The sequence below is a fragment of the Delphinus delphis genome, chromosome 8 (assembly GCF_949987515.2).
Source record: "Delphinus delphis chromosome 8, mDelDel1.2, whole genome shotgun sequence".
Taxonomy (NCBI): domain Eukaryota; kingdom Metazoa; phylum Chordata; class Mammalia; order Artiodactyla; family Delphinidae; genus Delphinus; species Delphinus delphis.
This window is the reverse complement of record NC_082690.1, coordinates 95,727,585-95,751,650: the sequence shown is the minus strand read 5'-3', so window position 1 is coordinate 95,751,650 and position 24,066 is coordinate 95,727,585. Positions and strand designations below refer to the sequence as shown.

At 49.9% G+C, this 24,066-nt stretch overlaps 1 protein-coding gene across 1 annotated transcript in view; it reads left to right on the top strand.

Annotated features, from left to right (window-relative positions):
* The window catches only part of SYT13 (synaptotagmin 13), a 41,556-nt gene extending 17,789 nt beyond the window's left edge, over window positions 1-23,767 (top strand). The window contains exons 2-6 of the mRNA XM_060017388.1: window positions 9,101-9,326; window positions 11,938-12,072; window positions 13,540-13,841; window positions 18,050-18,179; window positions 20,229-23,767. Coding sequence (XP_059873371.1) covers window positions 9,101-9,326; window positions 11,938-12,072; window positions 13,540-13,841; window positions 18,050-18,179; window positions 20,229-20,533 — 1,098 coding nt within the window. The 3' untranslated portion in view covers window positions 20,534-23,767. The remainder of the gene's footprint in view (window positions 1-9,100; window positions 9,327-11,937; window positions 12,073-13,539; window positions 13,842-18,049; window positions 18,180-20,228) is intronic.
* Window positions 23,768-24,066: the final 299 nt, after the last annotated feature.

Here is a 24,066-nt window from a genome sequence, read left to right as displayed (position 1 = left end):
ACGCACTCTGTCTCGTGTTTCGCTGGTCTCCATCATATTGATTATTATTACACTAATCGCCCCACCACCCACCCTCCTTCACCAGCCATCCATGCATTGATTCCATCAATCATCATTGAACTGTCTGTGGGGAGCTGAGAGGACGTGACAGAAGGAGGTCGTGCCTGTGAGCAGCTCACCACACAAGAGGACGTTTCTCCATCTACCCTGCCTGGCATTCTAGGACCTCCCCAAAACCAGGGCGTTCCCGCATGAGTCTCAGGGACCACCTGTGTCACAGTCACCCTAGGGAGCTTCTTAGACACACAGATTCTTTAGGATCCACCAAGACCTCTGAGTCAAGGCAGGGGAGGCACTTGGGAAGCTGATTTTTACATTCTCCCAGGTGAAATTTCTATATGTCAAAGTGTGGAACCAGCACTTCAACTCTCTTCCTCTGACTAAAGGGCACGCAGGGGCAGAGTAAGGGGTGGCGGGGCCAGGCAGTGGCCCAAGCAACAGTCTAAGGGGCACAAATCATGGGTGAACAGTAAAGGATGACTACAAATATGAGGAGGTGGGAAAGGGCTGGAAGCACGACAGAGTGGGTAAACAGAGGACTCTGGAGAGAGCCAGCCCGGGTTTGAACCTTGCCTCTACTACTCACTAGCTGGCTGTGCATCCTGACCTGTAAAATGGGATTGATCATAGCAGTACTTCCTGCTAGGGTTATTATGAGGATCCAGTGAGCTCATATTGGAACAGTACAGGGCACAGGTGGGCAGAACCACAAGATGGAAGAGGCTGGGAGGACTCTGAGTTTGGAGAACAGCCAGCAGACCCTTTAAGACTGAGAGAAATCAGCTTTTATTGTGTTCAGCTACTGAAGTTGGGGGTTGTTTGTTACAAAGCAGGTGGTCTTCCCTGACTAATACAAGGTCATGAACAAGTGTCCTGCTAGCCAAGAAGGTTCAATCAGTTGTAGGTGCGTGCAAGGATGCTCCACAGAGGGAATGGGCAGAGAGGATCAAGGCTTTGGGCTGTTAAGAGCTTCTATAGCTGCACTTCAAATTCTCTTTAGAGGAGTTATCTATACAGTTGGAATGAAAATTTGGACAGATGGTTGTTCACACAGACTCTAGGAGTTGGTCCTTCCCTGGAAGAAAAATGACTGTTTTTCTCAGTTAACTTCTAGCTTGATTTATTGCATATTGTCCAACATAGGAAGAAAGAGTCCTGCTTCTCCACTAGAGCACGCATGTGTGTGTGTGTGTGTGTGTGTGTGTATGTGTGTGTGTGTGTGTGTGTGTGTTGGGGAGCAGAGGGAATGTGGTACTAGCCAGTGTCCTGTGAAATATCCCAAGTCACAAAATAAATAAGCGAAAATTTTCTGTCCTGATGGTAATTTAAAACATTTTAATACTAAAACAATAATATGGAGTCAAATACAAAAAGTCACATGAACTTTAAGATAGAACTGGAGATTTCAAGAAAGAATCCCAATTACGCCAGAAGACTTCCAATTCTCTGGAGTACGTGTTACCTTCGTCTGCCTCTGGTGTTGCTTTGGAAGGAAAGTTTGAGAAACACTGACCCAGAGACGAGTGGATCCTAACTACAGGTCCACAGACAGGTTCTGGGCTGGCCATGTGTAGGAATCACTTGGGACACTCACTCAACATTCAGATTCTTATGCCCACCCCAGAAAGCCTAATTCAGCAGGTGGGCAAGAGGCATGTGTGTGTGTGTGTGTGTGTGTGTGTGTCTCTATCTAAATTTTATTGAGGTACTGTTGTCATATAGTGAAATGCACACATCCCAAGCCACTAGTTTGATCAGTTTTGACAAATCTGTCCTCTAGGCTCTAACCCACACTTCTACCATGCCTCTTACCACTCAGTTCTCCCCAGTAGCCATCAGAACCACGGTTCTGATTTCTATCACCATTCATTAGTTTCACCTGTCCTAGAACTTCATTTCCATCAGTGTTTCTCAATCCTGGCGCTATTTACATTGGGGTGAGATGATTCTTTGTTGTGGGGGGCGGTCCTGTGCATTGTAGGATGATGGCTAGCAGCATTCTGGCCTCTACCCGATAGCAGCCTCCACCTCTAACCGTGACAACCAAGAATGTCTCCAGACATCGCAAATGTCCCCTGAGTTGAGAAACTCTGATATAAATGGAATCACACAGTATAGATGCTTATGTATTATGCCTTCTTTTTTTGACCATGTTTTTGCAACTTACCCTGTTGTTGAGTATATTCACAATTCCTTCCTTTACTGTTAAGGAGTCTATACCATTGTAAGAATACGCCACGACGTACCTGCCCGTTCTCCTGTTGATGGGCACTTGGGCTGCTTTCTGTTTTGGGCTAGTATGACTAAAGTTACTATCAGTATTCACGTATAAGTCTTTCTGTCAACATATATTTTCATCTTCTTTGGAAAAATACCTAGGAGTGGAATTGTTGGGTCATAGGGTAGATATATGTTTAACTTTTAAGAAACTACCGGTTGTTATTTACCATGGCTAAGACATGGAAGCAACCTAAATGTCCATCAACAGATGAACAGATAAAGAAGATGTGGTGCATATATACAATGGGATACTACTCAGCCATAAAAAAGAATGAAGTAATGCCATTTGCAGCAACATGGATGGACCTAGAGATTATCATACTAAGTGAAGTCAGACAGAGAAAGACAAGTACCATATGATATCACGTATATGTGGAATCTAAAATATGATACAAATGAACTTTTTACAAAACAGAAACAGACTCACAGACATAGAAAACAAATTTATGGTTACCAAAGGGGAAAGGGGGTTGGGGGAGAGATAAATTGGGAGTTGGGAATTAGCAGATGCAAACTACTATATATAAAATAGATAAACAACACGTTTCTACTGTATAGCACAGGGAACTATATTCAATATCCTATAATAAACCATAATGGGAAGAATATGAAAACGAATATATATATTCTTTTGTGCTAAACAATATGAAAAAGAATATAGATACTGGTCCCAATGCATAAATCAAAAACTTTACATAGACTCCAGGGTCAAATAAGTATTTCCAACATTGGCCAAGGGCTTGCCATGCCAGCCTCTGTGCTAAGAGCTTACACCCAGTTGTCTTTTCTACTCCTCAATCCAACCTCAGGAGATAGGTACTATTATGAACACTCCCTTTTATAGATGAAGAAACCGGGGGCACAGAGAGGTTAATTAATCAGACCCAAGATCACACAGCGAGTAGCTGGCAGAGCCTGGACTCCAACCAAGCTGTCTTGTTTTAGAGCATGAACTCTGACCACAAGGCTGTATTTCAAACTCTTGTACACATGTTAGTATGCATAATTGCCGGTATCAGAGCCCAGAGTGACAGAGACTATCAGGTCCCTGTCCTCTGACCCAGCTCCCCTCTGAAGGGGACTTTGCTGTGCTGAGCCTCAGACCCCAGCCACAATGGCCCATGTTTGGTGTCGTCTGAAAACTCTATATTCATCTCTCTCTTACTCTGCCATCTCTTTCTTTAAAGTTCAAGTATAAAGGGCAAAGCCATCCGTTTCCATTTCCAGTTGGGACTGTTTCCCCCACCCGTAACTTCTGGTTGCTGTGATGCTTTAATGTGGATGCCCCAGAGTGAAAACCCGAATTAATAAACAGCCTTTAGGTGAAAAAACTAATCATGTCACAAAAGGGGTCACCTAACATCTCTAGTAAGGTTAAACATTTGTTTACAGATCATTAACTACATAATTAATTTCCTTTTTATCAACATAAGCCCCATAAAAAAAGGACAGCATCTGTCTCATTCACTTCGATGTTCCTAACACTTAGCGTAGGATCTGGCCTGTCGTAGGGCATCAATAAATACTTGTTCATTAAATGAAGGTTTGTCCCTCCCCACCCATGCCATCTGTCTTAGCCTGGATGACAGGAAAGCTGAGCCTGCCAGAGGCCTCCGGGCTTTTCTTCATCAGCAAGTGACATCCAGGGATGCAGGGGGGGGGGGTGGGCGGGGCGCACACAGGGAGCGTTACTGAGCCGGCCACCAGCTGGTGTCCAGGGCGACTGCTGGATCTCGAGGTGTCATCTTCTGAAATGTCACTGAACTGTTTGGGAGGAATAGCGAGGAAGAGGGAGGAGCCCCCAGTGGTCGAATTTCCCCCACGGAGTTTTAACTCCTGACACATCCGGGTTGCCCTTGAGTGGACCCAGAGTGCCCCTGGGTGTCTCACACCTCAGCAGCCACTAAGAAGTCCAGGGCAGGTGCAAGAGGAGTGTGGCACGGGTGTGACATAAGACACTTTGGGGCTGTGCCTATGTGAAGCTGGTCGGTGTCCACGCAGAGCTGGCCACGTGGGGAGAAGCAAGTGGCTCATGGCCCCGGAGACAGGTGAGGAGGGAGGAGCCAAGGATACGAATCAGAAGGGGCTGATGCTCCAGTGAGGGTGTCTCTCGCATCTCTGTACCTGCCATGCCAAGCACAGCTGGGCATTCCCTAATCGTTGAACACTCGCCTCCACTGGAAACCTTCCCTGATTCATCCTGCATCTCTATTTCCAGACCGTCTTTTCTGGGTTCAAAGGGCATTTAGAAAGAGAATCCCACTTTGAAATCTTGCCGCTCCTACACTGGCGGTGTAAGGCTTGAACTCAGGTCCTCCCATGGGCTTTGCCCTGCTGAGCACCTCCTTCCTCCCAGGCACTCATCCGCTCCAACCATAATCCCTTCCCAGGCTCCCTCCCTCAAGTCCCAAACCTCTTTTCTGCTTCTCGGGCTTTGAAGTTTAAGCTATTTAAGTGGAAACATAAATGCATTTGAAAGATGGGGTGGAACCAGGGTTTTGAAACATAACAAAGAAGATTGTACAAGGGAACAAGATAGGTAATCAGCTGCTGCTTTCACTACTTGGAGAGGTTCATGTAGTGGTCAGCAGACGCTGCTTCTCGCCTGGTCAAGGGCTATAAATCATTCTCCACTAAAGGCAGCCATTGCCATACAGGATCTTACCAAGGCAGGACGAGGATAAACAGTAAAAGAGGATGCGTTTGGCTGGATGCAGAGGGTCTCAGGGAGATGTTTGAGCCTAGGTAGAGTTTCTCTACACCAAGGTCATGATCTCCTGTGATGCTCAATAAAAAATGCATTGCATCAGTTCAGGATGCTTTGGGCTGCAATTCACAAAGACCCCAATCCAAACAGGCTTCAACAATAAGAACAACCTTATTCATGTAACCAGAAGTACAAAGGTAGGACAGCTTTCAGGCTCAGTTGAGTCGGTGGTTTAATGACACTGTCATCAAAGACATAGCTTCCTTCTGTCTCTCTACTCTGTGGTCCACCTTGTCAGCTCTGTTCTAAGACCGGCTCACCTTGCTGTCGCGAGGCAGGGCCACATACCTCGTATTCAGCAGGGGAGAGAAACTCTTCTGGTGCCGTGCAAAGCAAGTCCTTTCATTCTGTCTGGGGTGGCTTCCCCAGGGCAGAAACAGTTCCCAAGATGATGCCAAGAACGATTGGAATCAGACCAAAGAGAACCCCTCTCCCCACCCTTGCCCCGGAGCTGGGGTGGGACCCGGAAAACCTGGTGACCTGGAGGGAAGGTAGAGGGAGCAGGGAATGGATACTGACGGACACCCAAGAAAAGCCTAGCCCGTTACAGGCTCCTGAGGTTCTCAGGGGCACACAAAGTGAGACCCACTGTGTAGGGAGGAATTCGAACTCAGGCTCTGCAGAGACTTGAGGTGACACAGACTGGACCTCACTCAAAACTGAGCCCAGTGATTATTTCCCCATTAAAAATGCAAAGTCAGCCAAATTGGATCTAACTGGGAATTAATCAACATAGCCCTTTTCTAAAATGATTGAACTGAGATGAAACCGAGTGTAAATGTAAAAGTGTTCCCTAGACCAGCCCAAGAGCCTCCGTTCTGGCCACAGAAGTGACAGAACAGGGTGACTCTGAGAAGACGATGCGGTCCAGTGGCCTGCGGGAAGCCGTGGGAAGCTGCCGCACAGGAGGGAGTCTTGGCAGCCCGAACCCCGTGATGCTGCAGTTGCCACTTAGAATCCAGCATCCAAAACAAATAAGGACTTATTTTTTTGAAAAACAGCTGCAAGGCAGTGGAAATGACACAAATTGGAAGTGAGAACTGTCTGGAGGCTTGGTTATAGACTGCGCATCAGTGGTATGACCTTGAACTTCCTCCATTCTCCGTTTTATTGTGAAATAGTATAATTAGCATAACTCGGATGAAATGTTAGAGGCAGGCAACACTTTGTGGAGGACAAAAAGACATGGGGACATCGGCCATTGCTCTGTGTGTCTCCTCCCGGGGTCCAGCCTTCCTCCCCAGCCCTCCCTCTGCCTTCCAGACCCCCTGTCCTTCAAGGTCTAGCTCACGCCCTGGCTCCTCCCTGACCTCCAGGACTCCTCTGCCTGCCCCCTGCAGGTGTCCTCTGCTCTCTCCCACCTGTTATTTACACAGGCTGTCTGCCACCTGCTTCTGTACGGCAGTCCCAAACTGTCAAATATACTCTTTTTTTTTTTTTTTTTTTTTTGCGGTACGCGGGCCTCTCACTGTTGTGGCCTCTGCCGTTGCGGAGCACAGGCTCCAGACGCACAGGCTCAGCGGCCGTGGCTCACGGGCCCAGCCGCTCCGCGGCATGTGGGATCTTCCCGGACCGGGGCACGAACCCGCGTCCCCTGCATCGGCAGGCGGACTCGCAACCACTGCGCCACCAGGGAAGCCCCGAATATACTCTTATTTACTCTCCTGTTTGTGATTGTCTCCCCAACTCACCTGTACCGGCAAATAAAGAACAGAGTCTCCCACCTCTTTGTAGCCTGGCTTGTGGGAGTGAAACAAGCCTTGAAATCACGTTGCCTCTTGAGCGATAACTCAGAGGTGAAATGGCCTGCCAAAAGTTCCTCAAGCTCAGACGGTTGGGTCAGTACTAGAAGCCAGGCCCCTGGATGCCCAGTGACACTCTCAATGTGGTGGAGGTGCAAAGGGGGGCCTGACTTTACAAATCATACAGCTCCTCCCAGGGTGCCTAGTCGAAATGTGTAACAATGACAAGCGTCTCTGAAGGGTGGGTGCTGCCTGGCAAAGGCTTGAAGGCAGAAGAAAGGTTGGGGGCCCCTGGGGCAGTGGGCTTTGGGGCCAGGCTGGTCTAGGCTTGATCTTGTCACTGCCCGCACTGTCTGGTCCAGGGCAACCTTGGTCCATTGAAGTCGGAAGTGCTTTTCGAGCTCATGCGTGCCAGATGCGCTCAGCAGAGATCAGGATAGAGGTGTCCTAGCTTGGGCTGCATTATAGCCTACTGGGCAGTGTTTCCAAGCGGGGAATGAAGGGTTTTGTCCTCCCTAAGCCCCTTAGGGAGTTCTGAAGGATACATGAGGCAATGCAGGGGCTGCAGCCCTCAGGGTGCCCGCAGGAAGTGGGTGCTCAGGAGAGGCTGGCTCGTGCTTCTCACCCCTTTCGCACCTTCTCATGGACTCTCCGTCCATTGTCCAGTCAATGAGGATAGTTAGGAATGCTCCCGTCATCAAGTTCCAGCCTCCTTCAGGAGCGGTTGGGGACAGAGTCTCAACCAGGGAAGAATGTCCAGGAGTTGTCCTGGGGCAGTGAAATGTACAGAGCGCAAACACACTAAACCTGAACTTTGAAACAGTGTAACCACTGCCCCCCTCCAGGACTGCACACTCCTCCCAGCCTCTCAGTCACTCCTGCCACTGGGTAGAGCAGCCTTGACGTCTGGCCAGCCCCTCCAACAGCGGCAGAGCCGGCGGGGGGCGGGGGCAGGAGGACAGCATGGAGGGCAGGCAGCTCCTTGGGGGCTCTGCTGTGGGTTGTTACCCGCCTCAAGCTGAGGGCCGTTTTGTGGGCTGCCCACCCAGTGCGTCAGCAACTCAAGCTCTAGATCTGCTGGTCCACCCTCAATTTCCTGGGGACTGGACGGGTCCTCGGTATTGCTGCCTGTTAAATAACTTTGAATCCCTCAAGTAGGAGACATCTCAGTCCCCAGTGGAGGCAAAGATAGGAGATTCCACTCCTGTATGAGGCAGCCTTGCTCACCTAAGACTTGACAAGCAGGTGGGTCTTTGTGTAAAGAAAAGATGGACTTTCCCCCAGGTGGACTCAGCCCTACCCCAGGGCACATAGCTGGGCGAGGGGCGCACAAATTGCATTTCAGCCCCCACTTGCTCCGCATCCAGACATCTTTGTGCAGTGCACAGAGCACACAACTGAACATGGCAGCCCTAGCCACAAGTATGTATTGTGTGCTCCCCGTGAGCCGACACTGCAGGAACAAGACAAGACATAATCCCTGTGCTTGTGGAGCTCACATACTAGTGGGAGAGACTGACCACAAACAGGTCAGGCTATGGTGAAAACAATACAGGGTGAGAGAGATGCTGTAAAGCAAAGCTGGATGTGGTGATAAGGAGGGACAGGCTTGGAGGAGGGACTTAATTTAAAGCTGGTGGAGGTGGGGGTGAGTGGTTTGCGGGGAGGAGTTGGGGGCCAGAAGCCAAACTCAGAAAGAGTTCAGCCTGTTTGAGAAGCAGGTTGCTCAGTGGCTGGAAAGGGGTTTGGGGGCAATGTCAGAAAGATGAGCAGGGCCAGGCTGGGCAAGCACTTATCGGTCACTGCAAGGAGTTTGGATGTCTTGCAAATGTCTGTGGGGCCACAGACATTTCTGAGCCATTGGGTGGAGAAGCGGAGGGGGAGGAGGAATAAGAGAAAAAAACTAGGAGGAGGGAAAACAAAGAGGCAGGTGGCACAGATGAGAGCAGTGGAGGGAAGGCCACCGTGATAGGCCTGGGGCACAGCTGTAGGGTGCATGGGGGATGGATGCAGGGGGGATGGACGAACAGGGCTGACATCTCAGCAGGCCCCGGCGTGATTCATGATGTTGGAGGTTCTGCTGCACTTGGAGGTGACATTTTGCCTTCCCAAGTCATGGTCCTCAGAGCAGAAAGGAGCCACAGCCCTCCCTCTGCCTCCCCTGAAAGCTCAGGTCATCTACTGTCATTTCTGGGGGTGGGAACGGCAGGAGATCCTCTCGTGGACTAATCAGAGTGATTTGTGTGTGCAGTTCAACGTCAAAAAGTCCACAGAGCCCGTTCAGCCCCGAGCCCTCCTCAAGTTCCCAGATATCTACGGCCCCAGGCCAGCTGTGACGGCTCCCGAGGTCATCAACTACGCTGACTACACGCTGAGGACCACAGCGGAGCCCGCTGCACCTGCCAGCCCCCAGGCCCCGAATGACAGCCGCCTCAAGAGGCAGGTCACAGAGGAGCTGTTCGTCCTTCCTCAGAATGGTAGGGATCTCTGCCCCTCACTCTTCCATGGGCAGTACTCAGCGAGGGGTGAAAGCATCTCTGTAGATGGTGGGCATGGCCAGCCCCAGTGTCCGTGGCATTGGACACTGGGCAAGCAGTGGGCACAGCACCTTGGAGTTACAGTCCTTTAGCCCTTTATTCCCTGCATGTTCCCACATTGCATCTCCCCAAGGCCTCCAACTTTCCACTGGGAAATGGAGAGTCCCTTTCTAGACATGGGCACCACTATAGAGAGGGGATAAAGAGCTGCGGTCAAACTACAGGCTTCAGAGTCATGGGTTTAATCTCTCCCCTTTTATATACCCATTGTGTGACCCTGGTCACGTTGCTAATCTTTTGGGGGCCTCAATTTCCTCGTATATAAAATGGGATCATACTATCACCTGCCCAGTAGGGTTGTTGTAAAGTATAAACATAATAATGCATAGAAAGTGTTTAACTCAGAGCCTGGCCCAAGGATGTAATCAAAACATCATCATTAGTATTGTTTCTATTCTCCTTCTCATCACCATCAACATCAAGAATGTCACACCTTTCTGTGTACAGCGCTATGCTGGACACTGGGGCAGATATGAAGGCAGAGACAGCGCCTAACCCAAGGGAGCATGCAGACTTTCATAAGGAGACAAAAAATCCAGCCAGGAGAATGGATCGTTACATGGTTTGTGTGGTTGGAGAGGGAGATGGTGCAAACAGGAGCAGCGTAACTGGCTAAGGCATCTTCTGGCCTGGGGCGAGCACCACGCTGGCCAGTGAACAGGTGCCCCCCCACCAACCCAGCCCAGAACTACAGTGATTACGCTGGCATTTCTTCAAGAACAAATACAGGTAGTGCTGGTGGCAGGAGTGAATCCTGGTTGGCTTTTAGCCTCCAGGTTTGCCAGCTCACATTTTAAATGAAAATAAACCCATTGAGGCCTTGAGAGCTTAAGCTTGGAGGGTGGGGAACAATTTGCATGAGGACCCTTGGGAGTGGTAATCAGAATCAGAAGCAGAATCACAGGAGGGCTCCTTGGGAGCCCCAGACTTCTCGAGGCTGGGATGAAGCCAGGCTTGGCCACTCTCCACCAAGGACAGCAGCAGAGTACTTCAGAGTCTGAAACTTTGAAGAATTCACAACACATCCATTTGTTTTCTCTTTCTGGTTCCTCATTCCTTTCCCCACCACAGAAGGCAACAACCAAGTTCTGATTCCACTGAAATCTAAGAGCTGTTTGGTTCAGCAAATACTGACCAGAGGCCAGGGTGTGCAGAGGGAGAGGACGCCCGATTAGACACTGTCCCCATGATGTGCGCAACTCAGTCTACTCCCACCATCAATGATTCTCATCAGCCCCTTTTAGAGCTCAGGGTCCGATTCTTTTTTTTTTTAATTTTTATTGAAGTATAGTTGATTTACAATGTTGTGTTACTTCCTGCTGTACAGCACAGTGACTCAGTTATACATATACGGGGCCCTGGTTTTTGAAGCTGAAGCTGTTCTGCATTTCCCAGGGGTGCTGGGTTTGGTTTGGTCTCGGTTTGGTTTTGATTTTGAAGGCTGAAGCAGTCTGAGACCCGAGAGCTCTGGGTGCCAGGCAAGCCCCCTCTGACACTGTCCATGTGCTGCCCTTGGAAGCCACCCGGGGCCTGGGTGGGTGTTCGTTTGGCTTTACACATTGTGCTCACATCCTGGTCAGCCCATTCCTTGCTTAGACACACCAGGGAGAATCTTCACTACTTGCAGGAACCCAATAATGAACCATTTTGGAAATTAAATACTCTTTTATATTTCTGCCCTTTAAATTAGTCCTGAAAAGCAAAAAAAAAATTAAATTCCAATTTGCTACAAGTGGAGTCTCCTCAGCTGCTGGATCATTTCATTCTCATTATGCTTGACTAATGAGAATCTTAGATGTTTGGCTCCTGTCCAAGTGAGGGGCAGAGTGAGCAATATTTGTAGTTTTCAGAACTTCTGAATTAAATTCATTCGTTCAGCAAGTATTTACTGAGCACGCTCTAGAGTCAAATCCACTATCTTGCCCTCCAGTATCTACTCCTGCCTGACTAATTCTCTGACATTTACTTCCAGCCATGAACTCCTGGGGAGCAGGGATTAGACTCTGTGAGAGAGATGGAGCTGGAGATGGGCTGGGGAATGATTTGCTTGAAACAGGATGATCAGGACCACACAGTCTGTGACAGTTTCCCCTGCTGAAAGCTCACCAGGGGCCAGGCCCTGGGCTAAGTACTTTTCTCACTTTATTTCATTTAATGCTCACAGGAACTCCAGGAAGAGGGAACCGCTATCATTCCCATTGTAAAGATGAGGAAACTGAGGTTCAAAGAAGTCAAGTAACTTGTCCAGGGTCACATAACTATTATGTAACAGCTCATGTCTGACGCCAAAGCCCATGTCTTGCCCACTGGGCTGTGATGGTCCCTTGAATGGTAATGCCCGGGACCACAGGTGGTCCCCTGGTGCAGCCACCATGGTTTTGCACCTGGTTAGGAAGCTATGGGTTTGGATTTGTGGCAGAGATGGAAAAGGTATGATCTGGAAAACAGGACCCCAGCGTGGGTGGGAGTAATGGCTTTACCTTCTTAACAGGTGTGGTGGAGGATGTCTGTGTCATGGAGACTTGGAACCCAGAGAAGGCTGCCAGATGGAACCAAGCTCCCAAACTTCACTACTGTCTGGACTACGACAGGCAAAAGGCGGAACTATTTGTGACTCACCTGGAAGGTATGTTCTTAGCTGACTTTCACGGCCTTCTGTGTGCTTGTCTCCCCAGAGCATCTGTGGCAGGAGGTAGCACTGGGTACTAGATTTTCACTCTGTAACAAACAAGACCCTGATGTGTGTGATGCTCAGACACACAGGGGTTTTTCCTCTCTCTCATATACCAGTCCAAAGTGGAGATTCCTGGTTGGTGGACATCTTTCCTCCAAATAGTGATTCAGGGACTGGGCTCCTTCCACTGAGGCCTCCTTGTCATCTGTATCTAGCAGGTGGAAGGATGGGGAGAACAGGGAGAGCGCACAACTGTTCCTTAAAAGCTGTATCCTACGTAAGGTATGCATCACGCCTGCTCACTTCCCATTGGCTGGAACTTGGTCACATGACCACTGACTGCAAAGGACGTTGGGAAATGTGGCCTAGCAGGTGCCCAGTTAAAAGAAGGGAATGGGTTTTGGTGAACAGCTAGTTGTCTCTGCCATAGATGCCTTTGACATTGGACAGGGCCTGTGCTAGACACAGAGGGTATTCTGAATGGTCAGCAAAGCTTTTGTAGTCCTAGAACCAGGTAGTCTTTCCTACAGGGTCAGGATGTCCCTGGTCTCCCTACCCTGACAATTCACTTTACCATCAGCAAACAAAGCTAAGACTTTGCAAAGGAATCGGGGCTAAAAATGCACTATTCTGGGGCCCCTGGAAGCTGGAAGCTGGGGACAGGATGAATTGGACTTTTGTACTTAATTTTATTTTTTTGAGGGTGTGTTTTTCGTTTTTACTTCTTTTAAGATTTTTTTTAGTGTTTCATATACTTTCTTACATTTGGGCTGCACAGTAGTCCCATTTTACAGTTCGGAAACTGAAGTCTAGCAACGTCAGGTGACTTGTCTAAGGTCACTCCAGCTAACTGGTGCCAGGGCCAGGACTAAGCCCAGTTCCCCTGAAGCTCAGTGCAGGGCTCTTTCTATTAGGACACATGGCCTCAGTTCTTCATCTTCTCCGCCTGGGTAACGCCGGCTACCACTTCTCAAATGATCACTGAGGAACCAGTCATAAAAGCTCCACAGGTGCAAATTTCCACACGGGGAAGCCTTAAAAACCCCAAAGTTCAGATGCAAGACAGCAGTCATGAGGTAGCGGCCAAGCGATTTATATCACAGGTAGTTGTGTGGTAAGTATTTAATGTAGAGAGCAAACGAATTATGGAATCAGCAGCAAGACGAATGAAAATCATCAGCAGTTTGTGGGCCCTGGCGCCTTGGGGAAATCTCAGAGTCATGAGGAAGATCTCCCATTTCTAAATGTCTTACTGAAAGGCGATTCCACGAAGCCAGTGTCGTCAGCCCCGGCGGGGTCTTTCAGACGCCCGAGGTCATGACGACTAAGGCGGATTCTGCAGCTCACAGCAGGGCCCTGCTTCTCCCTTCCCCTGGTCCTCATAAGCCCTACATCTGGCTGCTTTCTCCCCGGCTGCAGCTGTGACCAGTGACCATGACGGAGGCTGTGACTGCTATATCCAGGGCAGCGTGGCCAACACGATGGGCTCCGTGGAGGCCCAGACGGCCCTGAAGAAGCGGCAGCTGCACACCACGTGGGAGGAAGGCCTCGTGCTCCCCCTGGCAGAGGGGGAGCTCCCCACAGCGACCCTGACACTGACCCTGAGGACCTGCGACCGCTTCTCTCGCCACAGTGTGGCCGGGGAGCTGCGCCTGGGCCTGGATGGGGTGTCGGTGCCTCTGGGGTCCGCCCAGTGGGGCGAGCTGAAGACTTCAGTTAAGGTAGGGTTGCCTCTCCCCGGGAGAGGTAAAACCTGTTAGTGGCACATGGGATGCAGGACTGGGCCGGTGCTCATGGAACAAACTTCGGAGAACTTCCCAGGCTAGGGGCGGGGGTCTGGAGAGGGAGGCGGGTTATCAAAGTGAGGTGGAGTCTTGAATAGGGTGGGGGGCTGGAGCAGACTGATAGCTCAGGACTGGGGATTCCTGGTGTCTAGTTTTGCTTCTAGCTTGCCACGCACACACCCACCCCTGACCTCGCCATCATGGAAAACATCGCACTGTGAGTGAGTTGGCTCTGGTGCTAACAATATTATCCCATTTACAACCACTCATACTCCCCACGCACCTAGTGTGAGCCAGGCAGTGCAGGGGAGAGGAGCGCCGGGCAGAGCCCCTCTACTCGTAGAAAGTACAGGCCTGAGGGAGAAGTTGGAACAGATGACGATGACGGTGATGATGGCTATGATGCTGATGACATCTGACATAAGGCATCTAAGAGGGGCCTAACTGAAGCGCTCAGACGGGGAGTTCTAAAAGGCCTGGTGTGCAGTGGTGCTTGTGCTGGGCTTTGAAGGACTGACCAGGCCTAGGGGGTGTTGGTTGTAGCCTGGGACGGTTCTCCCCACCCCTCTGCTGCTGCAGAAGCCATGAGTGGGAAACAAGCGTCTGCTGAGATGCCTCGCTGTTCAGAGAGAGGCTCCTTGGAGAGCAAACCATCATTCCCCACAGGCTAGGACAGTGGCGGGGGGTGTCGAGGAAGGTCAGGGCTGCAGGACAGTGTGTGGCTATTTAGGGCCCCAGGTCCAAGGCTCTGCCGTGATGGTGCCTAGAGGGAACCTTCTGGATGACCAGTCTCTCAACCAGCTGGTCAGTGCCTTATCTGGAGACTGTATAGCCTACCAAGCCTACGATAGTTACTATCTGGTCAGCAAAAGTTTGCTGACTCCCACGCTGGAGTAATAAAAATACTAACAACGACACTACTTTTTGAGCTTTTGCCATCTATCCGTTGCTATGCTTCGAACTTTGCCAAAGTTCTGTCCCTAATCAACCAGGCGGAAGTGACACCAGGACTGTGGCATTTACAGGCAAGAGAACTGAGGCTTAGAGTAGCTCAGTGACCCGCGTGGGGTCACCCACCTGGGACCTGGCAAGCTCGGCCTTGAGGCCAGGTCAGTCTGGTTGGAAATCCCGGGTCGTCCTCCTGCCGCTGTGGGATGTAAGTGCCCGACAATGCCCGAGACAGCAGTCAGCGGCGCCTTTCCTGATGAGCCCCGAGGGAGGGGAGAGTACGCTTTCACGCCCCACCTGCTCCACTTCTGGCTATGATATCTTCTTCGCCTTATCTTCCTCTATTTCCCAGCCTCAGCAAATTGATAAACACTGACAGCCACTGTCAGCTGGACTCCGGCTGTTCCCGAGCACACGCTCTAATTAGTGTGTGATTTGGGACTTGTGTGGAAGCACAGCCTGGGCCCCCCGGGGAAGAGGAACCCGACACTTTGGTTTGTTCAGCTGGTAAACCAGCTTCCTCAGGAGATGGAGGGCCTCCACCCCAGGGCTTTGGAGAGTCTGGTGCTGCTTCCCAATCGTAGAAATGCAGCCTATCTGGGCAGAAATCCCAGGCACCTAACCTGTTTCCATCCTTTCCCCTAGAAGAACAAAAGTGATTCATTCATTCCACAAATACTTTGCCCGGTTCCCACCATGTGCCAGGTACAGTGCTGGGAGCTGGGGACACAGCAGTGATGAAGACAAAAGACCTGCCCTCACGGCTCATCCATCCTAATGATCGTTACACTCATCGTAGCCGTCACTGTTCCGCAAATATACTCGCACATCCACTTGGACCGCTGGCCTGCTTGCCGCAAGTGTGAACAATCTCAGAGGGCGGCGTGGAGTCAGAAGTCTGAGATGGGGCTCTCGGTGTATGAGAGCCCCAAGGCCAGGCTAGGGAGCCCCTTGCCCCCACTAGCTGGAGGGTGCGGGCCGATTTGAACAAAGTGGGCGGAGCCATCAGTTGCTGGAGCCCACGTGGTTTTCTTCTCTCGGTCAGAATGGGTTAAAGGAGGTGCCAGTGGTGCCCCAGTTCTCACCGGAAGACACTCAGCCAAAAGTGGCATGTGCGTCACCAGGGACCACAGAGTGACCCACTCCAAGGGCGGCTGGAATGATTCATTGAGAACCCAAGAGAAAGACGCAGGGGTGGTGGGTGCGGGAAAAAACAGAGAAAAGATGGAGAAAGAAAGCGGGTTATTTTTGTCAGCAGGTACTTTAAACAGCAGAGCCGAGGGGGCAGATGCTGTTCAAATTCTCCAGCTGCGGCACAGCCAGCTGGGCTCATCTGGGGCTCGCGGCTCCCTACACAGAGGTGATGAGCCCTTCACGGGCTGATGGGCCCAGGCTGCTCTCACTTGGTCACCCTGTGGCCACAGCCCAGGCCAACAACTGTGGACCTCCAATAAGTGATCTTGAATCAGGAGGCTGGTGCCCATCCCAGTTCAGCTGCCACCCCTCAGTACACATGCCTGAACTCAGTTCCTTTACTGTGAAATGAGAGGTCTGTCCGCCGAGGATGCTGGAGGACCACGGGTTTAGGACTGGGGCTTTGCTATTAAACCAGACCCCCATTCAAGGCTCAGTTTTGCTACTTACTGGCTACATGACCTCAGGCAGTGAAGGGCCCTCTCTGAGCATCAGGGTCTTATGCTTAAAATGGGAACGAGGTCAGTATCCCTCTTACTCTTGTTGTCAAGATTAAATGGGATGTCTCACCCTTCCTTCTCACAAATATGTATTGTGCGTCAGCTGTGTGCTGGGTGCTGGGGATGGCTTTGCGGAGATGAAGGCTTGGGGGATAGATACTGTAATTGCACCCAGCACAGAGTGTGTCATGTTAGCTGCTACCCTTAATGCCATTACCAAATTCCTGGCATCTCCCAGAATCATTCCATCACATAACTAGCCACTTAGGGCTAGTTGAATCATTCCGGTCCTATTGAAGACATGTTTCCTGGATGAAAGGTGTGACCCCGGCAGAGGGCTGGCCAGCTACTCCATCCAGCTTCACTCCCTGAGCACAGACTGGCTCCCATTCACCCAGAAACAATGTTCCCACTTAATCAACTCAAGAAGTAGTCATTGTCCTTTCTTGATAACTAATGGTAATCGTCAAAGCACGGGGACAGATGCTGTCGTGTGTGCCAGGCACTGTTCTAAGCCGTTAAATAATTACTCATTTAATTTTCACAACCCCATTGGGTGGAGATATTATTGTTCCCATTTTACAGATGAGGAAATGGAAGTTTTGGAAAGAGAAATAACTTGCCTAAGGTCACACAGCTAGTAAATGGTATGATTGGAACTGAGACCAGACAAGCAATTCTAGCGTCTATACTCTTAGCACTCCCCTTGGGCTGTGACCTGCCTCCTGTGGTGTCTCTTTCACTCGTTTTCGTCCCTCAATGGATTTGTTGAAATTCCAAGCAAACTCTTGTAGGAATTTCAGTGGAGACACTCTGTAAAGCTGCCGGTGGGGGATGGACATGCTGGACGCTTGCCGGAGGCATCAACACCTCCTGCAAATCAGTTACTGCCAGTGTCTCTGGTGTGGTACCTCCCCTCACAGGCCCGGCCTTTTGTTGACACGGTTGGCCATGCTGTTGACCAAGCCAGGCCCTATTCAGCATTAGTACATCGCATTATTGACTCTCTCAGGCCTGCAGGGCCTGGAAGGGATTATTTTTTCAAGCAGAGTAATGTCTTACAGCAGCCCGCTGCCCCAGGGACCTGATCAGTCAATGCAGTGGTTCTCAAACTCTGTTCCCTAGAACCCTAGGGCTCTATACAGACGCCCCAGGAGCCGGGGGCGGGGGTGCTGGAGGTGAGAGGGGGTCCAGGCCCTCTGGCCCTGCCACATCCTGAATGGCATCTCTTTGATCTGTTTTATATGTTGGATTTGAATATAAACTGTTTGGAAAATCACGTTTTGTGGCAAATGAAAAAAACTTGTATTGAAACACACGCTACACAGAACTCTGTACCTTCCTCCCTTCTGCGAGGGTGGAGAAAGCAGTGCTGATGGGTAAATTCTTTCCAGGATGCCCGTTGGATACAAGGCTAGTGTGATCCCAGCCTCAGCGATGGTGAGGGAGTCAGAAGGCATCCCTAAATGAGACTCACCTCCTGCATCCCCTCTTCTGTTTCAGGAGCCGTCTGCAGGAACGGGAGAGGTCCTTCTCTCCATCAGCTACCTCCCGGCTGCCAACCGCCTCCTACTGGTGCTGATTAAGGCCAAGAACCTCCATGCTAATCAGTCCAAGGAACTCCTGGGGAAGGGTGAGTGAGGTGTGAGAGGGGAGCTAGGGCCCCTCCCACTGCGGGGGGGGGGGTGGCACCTGGGAGGCAGTGGGCACAGGTGAGCAGGGATGTGGAACATGAGTGCGTTTGTGGAGTCAGCCTCAGCTGTGTCCTCCACCCCAAACATACAAACCAATTTGGAAGGACACACTCACTTCTCTAAAGTCACATGCATTCACTCCTGCGCCAATCCCACCCACTGGGGCCCAGGAATGAGCTACCTGGGGCTCCCTATGTTGCGGATCCATCACAAGAAGAATCAGCCTTACCCATGGGTCATAGGAAGCCAAGAATCAGACTGCAGCCAGGGAGTGGGGTGTCTGGGCTGTAGGGAAAACTTAGGCCAGCGCTCATCAACCGGACCTGGCTGGACCCACCTTCCGGGCCGGTGTCGGGAAGCCAGGGTTCTCCCTCCCCAGTTTCAGCTAGCCATCACTCTACTCCCCACACCCACCCTAGGCTCCCCTCTCTCCCCAGCCTTTGCCAGCCTGCCATCCCCACACCAGCTGAGTGTGGGTGACAGCAGACGGCGTGTGGGTGCACAGGCTAAGGTGGCGTCTGTGGGTGTACCCCAATAAACATCTCTTCAGCACTCTGGAAGCCTTGGCTTCTCCCTCTGGACACCCCAGCACAGGCCCCAAGTCTTAAGGACCAAACAGCCTCTCTTGTCAGAGCAGAAAAGCAACGTTGGTCAGCCCTAGGATACCTGGACCCGGAGCCAAGTGCTCAGAGCAGGATATAAATAAATAGATATTTATAGCAGCAAACAAATAAAGAATTGCCTCTGCATTCAGAACCTTTGAGCAAGAGATTTTTGGCGAATGAAGTCAGAAGAGTTGGTCTGGCTGACAGATTCCTGTGCCAAAGGTCAGAATTCATTGCAATTTCCTCATCCCTTCCAGACAATACTTTGCCTCCTCCTCCGTTTTTTTTTTTTAAATTTTTATAGCTCCTGTCAGGACAATTACAGCTCAACACTTTATCTCTCAAATATCTCTGCTGAAATAACAAACTAACCACCTGGGGGTGATAATTATAGCAATAAATACAGGGTAACAATTACGCTCACATTGGCTTCGGAAACCCTGACTCATGAAAACGCAGTCTGAGTCCTAAGCCTCGTGATGTTACGAGAAAGCTTGTCTAGTGGCCTGTCGGCCAGTCTCCTGGGGTGCAGAGCTCTCCTGGGGGTCAAGGCAGGCTGCCCTCACCCTCCGCATGAGGTCGGGATCCTCAAGTAAAACTTGCAGAAGCACAGACGAGAAGAGCTCAACCAACCAACAGGAGACCTGCTATCCTAGGAACAGACAACAACGCCTGGACGGAGAACCGAGGGGATGAAGACATACGGATGGCTTAGTGTTTCCGGTCTGAGTTTAAAATCAAGCTGCAGGGGCTTCCCTGGTGGCACAGTGGTTGAGAGTCCGCCTGCCGATGCAGGGGACGCGGGTTCATGTCCCGGTCCGGGAAGATCCCACAGGCCGCGGAGCGGCTGGACCCGTGAGCCATGGCCGCTGAGCCTGCGCGTCCGGAGCCTGTGCTCCGCAACGGGAGAGGCCACAACAGTGAGAGGCCCGCGTACCGCAAAAAAAAAAAAAAAAAAAAAAATGAAGCTGCAGGACGTCTGAGCCATCATCCTGGGCCTGGTTTGATGTGGGACGTGAAGGCGCTCGGAAGGGCTCATGACGAACCTTCCTGGCTGTACCTTAGCGTGACCCAGTCATGGGCCGCCTGATGACCAGCCATATATATTGTGCTATGGTCTGTTCTCCACACTTGAGGCAGGAGCTTCTGCCGTATCCCCATGTCTAGATCAGTGTCTGCCGTATGGTGGGCATTTAATAGCTGTTGAGTGAATACATGGCCCATGAGGTGGGGGAGGGGTGGTAGAGAGGGTGCCTCAGTGCAGATCTTGAGCCAGAGAGCCTGTCTCTCCATCCCCAAGAGGGAATATCGTCCCAGGCCCCACCATGCCCCAGAAGCTCACTCTCGGCCCTTCTCTGTCTCTGTCCCCCTGTCTCTCCCCAGATGTCTCTGTCAAGGTGACCTTGAAGCACCAGGCTCGGAAGCTGAAGAAGAAGCAGACGAAACGCGCCAAGCACAAGATCAACCCCGTGTGGAACGAGATGATCATGTTTGAGCTGCCGGATGACCTGCTGCGGGCCTCCAGTGTGGAGCTGGACGTGCTGGGCCAGGGCGCCGAGGGGCAGAGCTGCCCGCTTGGGCGCTGCAGCCTGGGCCTGCACGCCTCGGGCTCCGAGCGCAGCCACTGGGAGGAGATGCTGAAGAACCCGCGCCGGCAGATCGCCATGTGGCACCAGCTGCGCCCGTAGCCAGCCGCCCAGGCCGCCACCCTCCTCGGGCGCAGCCCGCTCCCAGCCCCACTGTCCTCCACGACCTCCTCTTGTGCCCCCTTCGCATTCTGACACCAGAAGACAGATGTGTGTGTGAAGACCAGGACCCTCTTCCTCTCCCATCACACTCCTGTTTCTTAAAAACAAGCAAGGCCGGGCAGGGCGGAGACGGGACATTTGGGTCAGGAGGAATGCGTTTTGCTTACCTGTGTGATTGAAGAGACGCTTATCGTATATGGTCTGTGTGCAGGTTTTGCAGCGGGGGTCAGGCCAGATGCAGGGAATGCTTAATCTGGGGAATAATGGATGCAAGGAATGTGGCTTTTTAAAAATAAGTGTGTCAAAAAGGGTGACAGAAATGATGTGTCCTGGATCATCTCATAAGAATTAGAGATTGTCAGGGCAGATGGAATCTTAGCCAGCATGAAATCGTGCTACCGACCCCAGGCACTAACTAACCCAGCAGTTCTCAAACCTTAGTGCGTGAAGAATCACCAGCAGATTCCCAGGCCCTGTTCTAGACATTCCGAATCCGTAATCCTGGCTGCACCCCAGGAGGCTGCATTTTTAACAAACACAGAGTAGTTTGCATGCCAAGGTTGGAGCACCACACTTGGAGAGATCCCTTTTACAACATCCCAGGCAGGATTTCACAGTCCTCGTCAGGCCCCCAACACCCTGGGGCTGCCAGTGTCGATGCTGGACATCCTAACTGTTGGTGTAAAATATAGGAGCCTCCGTTTTTAATGTCATCATTTGAATTCTTAATGTTTTCATCTGTGCTTTTCAGATCCTGCTCTTGGACTGAATTTTGTGCTTTCTATTGAATAATTGTATTGTTTCATCTCAAAATCAATTTATATTATACTTGGGGAGACCTTCCCTGACCAGGAATAGGTGGGATCCCCCGTTAGTTATTGGGTGCTGGTTGTCATGTCCACCAGCATCACCGAAGTGACCCTCTGAGTCAAACGCATCCCTTCTCAGTATACCAGCCACTTGAGAAGAAATTCAGTTTGGGGCACATAATTTAGTCTGGCTCTGTGGAGGTAGAGAAGGAAAGGAGGTCTTTTGCAAATGTGCCCCTGTCCCTCTGTTTTTAGAACCTATCACTTTCATTAGTAAGTAATGAGCAGCTAGGTTTCAAATCACTACCTGATTATTCCAAATAGCCTTGCACATCATTAATCATATTATGAGCCTTGCTGAGTGGTTATAATCTTTGCCTGGGAACCAGGATTCTTGGGTTCTGTTGTTGACCATCCATAAAATAGGACTAGTGACGTGGCAGCTCTGTCTCTGTGAATGATGTGATAGATGAAATTGTGCTTGAGAGCTATAGGCATCCCTGGCTAGAAACAAACTCCGAGGCTGCCAGCAGATCATCTTTAAGCTTCATGTTGGCAACTGACCATGCCCGGAAAGCGCCAGAATCATCCCAGGCATTTCCAGAACCATGGATTCTACATTTGGACTCTTTAATACTGACATCTAAACTCCTTCAGATGTCACCCAGGCCCCTGACCTAAAAATGAATTCCTTTCCTTCAGTCCTTTAACAAGTCAAATCATTCTTGGTCTCTCCCTAAGAATCTGAGTAGAGACATATCAACGTTTTGTCGTTATTTTTCCTTTCTGGACAAAAGTAGAAAAGCATTTAGAAATAATTTCCACCTATCCCCTGAAGAAACAGAAAAATATCTAATCCCTCTCAAATGGGAAATTCTTTCACGTAACTGGAAATCTCTCCCATTAAGGCTGACCACCGTCTGCCAAGTATTTTTAGACAAGGCATTTGTTAGTGGTTTCCTACGACATGTTTTTGAGAACCCCCTCACCATTCTGGTCTCCCTTTTTTGGTTGGCATGCTGAAACAGAACAAAACATTCCCTATGTAAGCTGACCAGTACTCTCTTCTTGGTAATATCTTCTACTCCGATCTAAAAAAGTCTGGATTCTAGACTTAAATTCAGGAGACACGGGTTCTACTTCCTTTTAAGTCCATTCACCTGCCTTACAGTCACACCAAAGGATGTTTGAGGTGAGTTAATGGGGCCCCTAATCCCAGAATACCAACTCCACCCACAGTCATCCTATCATGAGGCATTCATTTCTTTGGATCTCAAAGGTTTAGTGATGGGAGTCAAATGTCACTGCTTAACATGTTAGGTGTCAGCCATCACCTCACTTAACAAGGTTGTATAGAAATGAGGGAGATTTTGCAGGGGTTTTTGCCTGTTGTGTTCACTGGTATATTCCAAATGCCTAGAATAGAACTGGCTCATGCACCCTCAATAAATATTTGTTGAATGAATTGATGAATGAAGACTGGATAGGGGAGTAGGCAGGAAAGACACATTTTTATGTAAACGGCATAAAAATCAGAGTCCTAGCTGAGTTCTCAATGGTAAAGTCATCAGACACCTCAGCAGTTGGCCTAGAAATTCGTGACATTGAGTATTACCGTTCACCTAATGACAATTTATAGCTCACTATGTAAATGTAATTAACGATAGACGAGATTATAAAAGCTGTGCTTTTCCACCAAAACTCCAGCTCAGTGAATTTTAAATTACCCAGAGATATCAGACTGCCAGATGAAAAAACTTCACTAATCTTTGCATCAGCTTACCTTGTACGAGAGACACTTGCAATATACTACCACGTTAGAGTAATCGAGTCTGTGTGAATGCATCTGGTGGTTTTTTTTTTTGAAAGGAACACCTTGTCCTTTGCCAGGAAGCATTTTCTAAGAAGTGCATGAATCAGAGGTGAATTGGGAGTCGAATCTCATTAACCTGCAACTCACTCCTTGCCTCAAATCAGTATATATTTGTTGAGTGCCTATTGATCAAGACCTTGCACACATCTGTCCAATCTGAGATGTGACTCTTGGTGTGGATTCAATGGCAAATCACCCCAAACAAAGCTACGTAGAGAGAACAGTTTGGGAGAGCAGTTCTTCAGGGGCAATTCCTTTGGGATGTAAAGGACTCCTGGGCAGCTTAAGTCAAATGGAGGTGAGGACCACCAAAAGAGAGACCTAGTCCTTGGGATTTGTTTTTGCTGCCCGTGTTCCTGTTGTCGATTCTAAGTGTGTGTCTGTTTTGTAATCATGAACCGAAGCACAAAAAGACGCATGAGATATTGTAGTCACATGTCTGGTGTCACACTTTGGAGCAAAAATCTTGCAGTGGTAAATAAATAATTTCCAACAGGGTCGCTGCCTGGTGTTTTTTGTTCCCTTTTACTTAATATTTTAGACATATAAAATGTAGAAAAAATCATTTGATAAACACTCGTGAGCCCCTGCCACGTTTTATAAAACTTGACAAATACAGTTGAAATCCGCTCAGCCTTTCACTCAGAAGACCACCGTCCTGAATTTTGGGTTTCTCACCTCAAACCTTTCTTTATCTTTTTACTACCTGTACCTGTAAACCGTGAGCACTCCAGAATATTTCGTGTTTTTTATTTTAAATCGCATCACATTATTTTTGCTCTACATTAAAA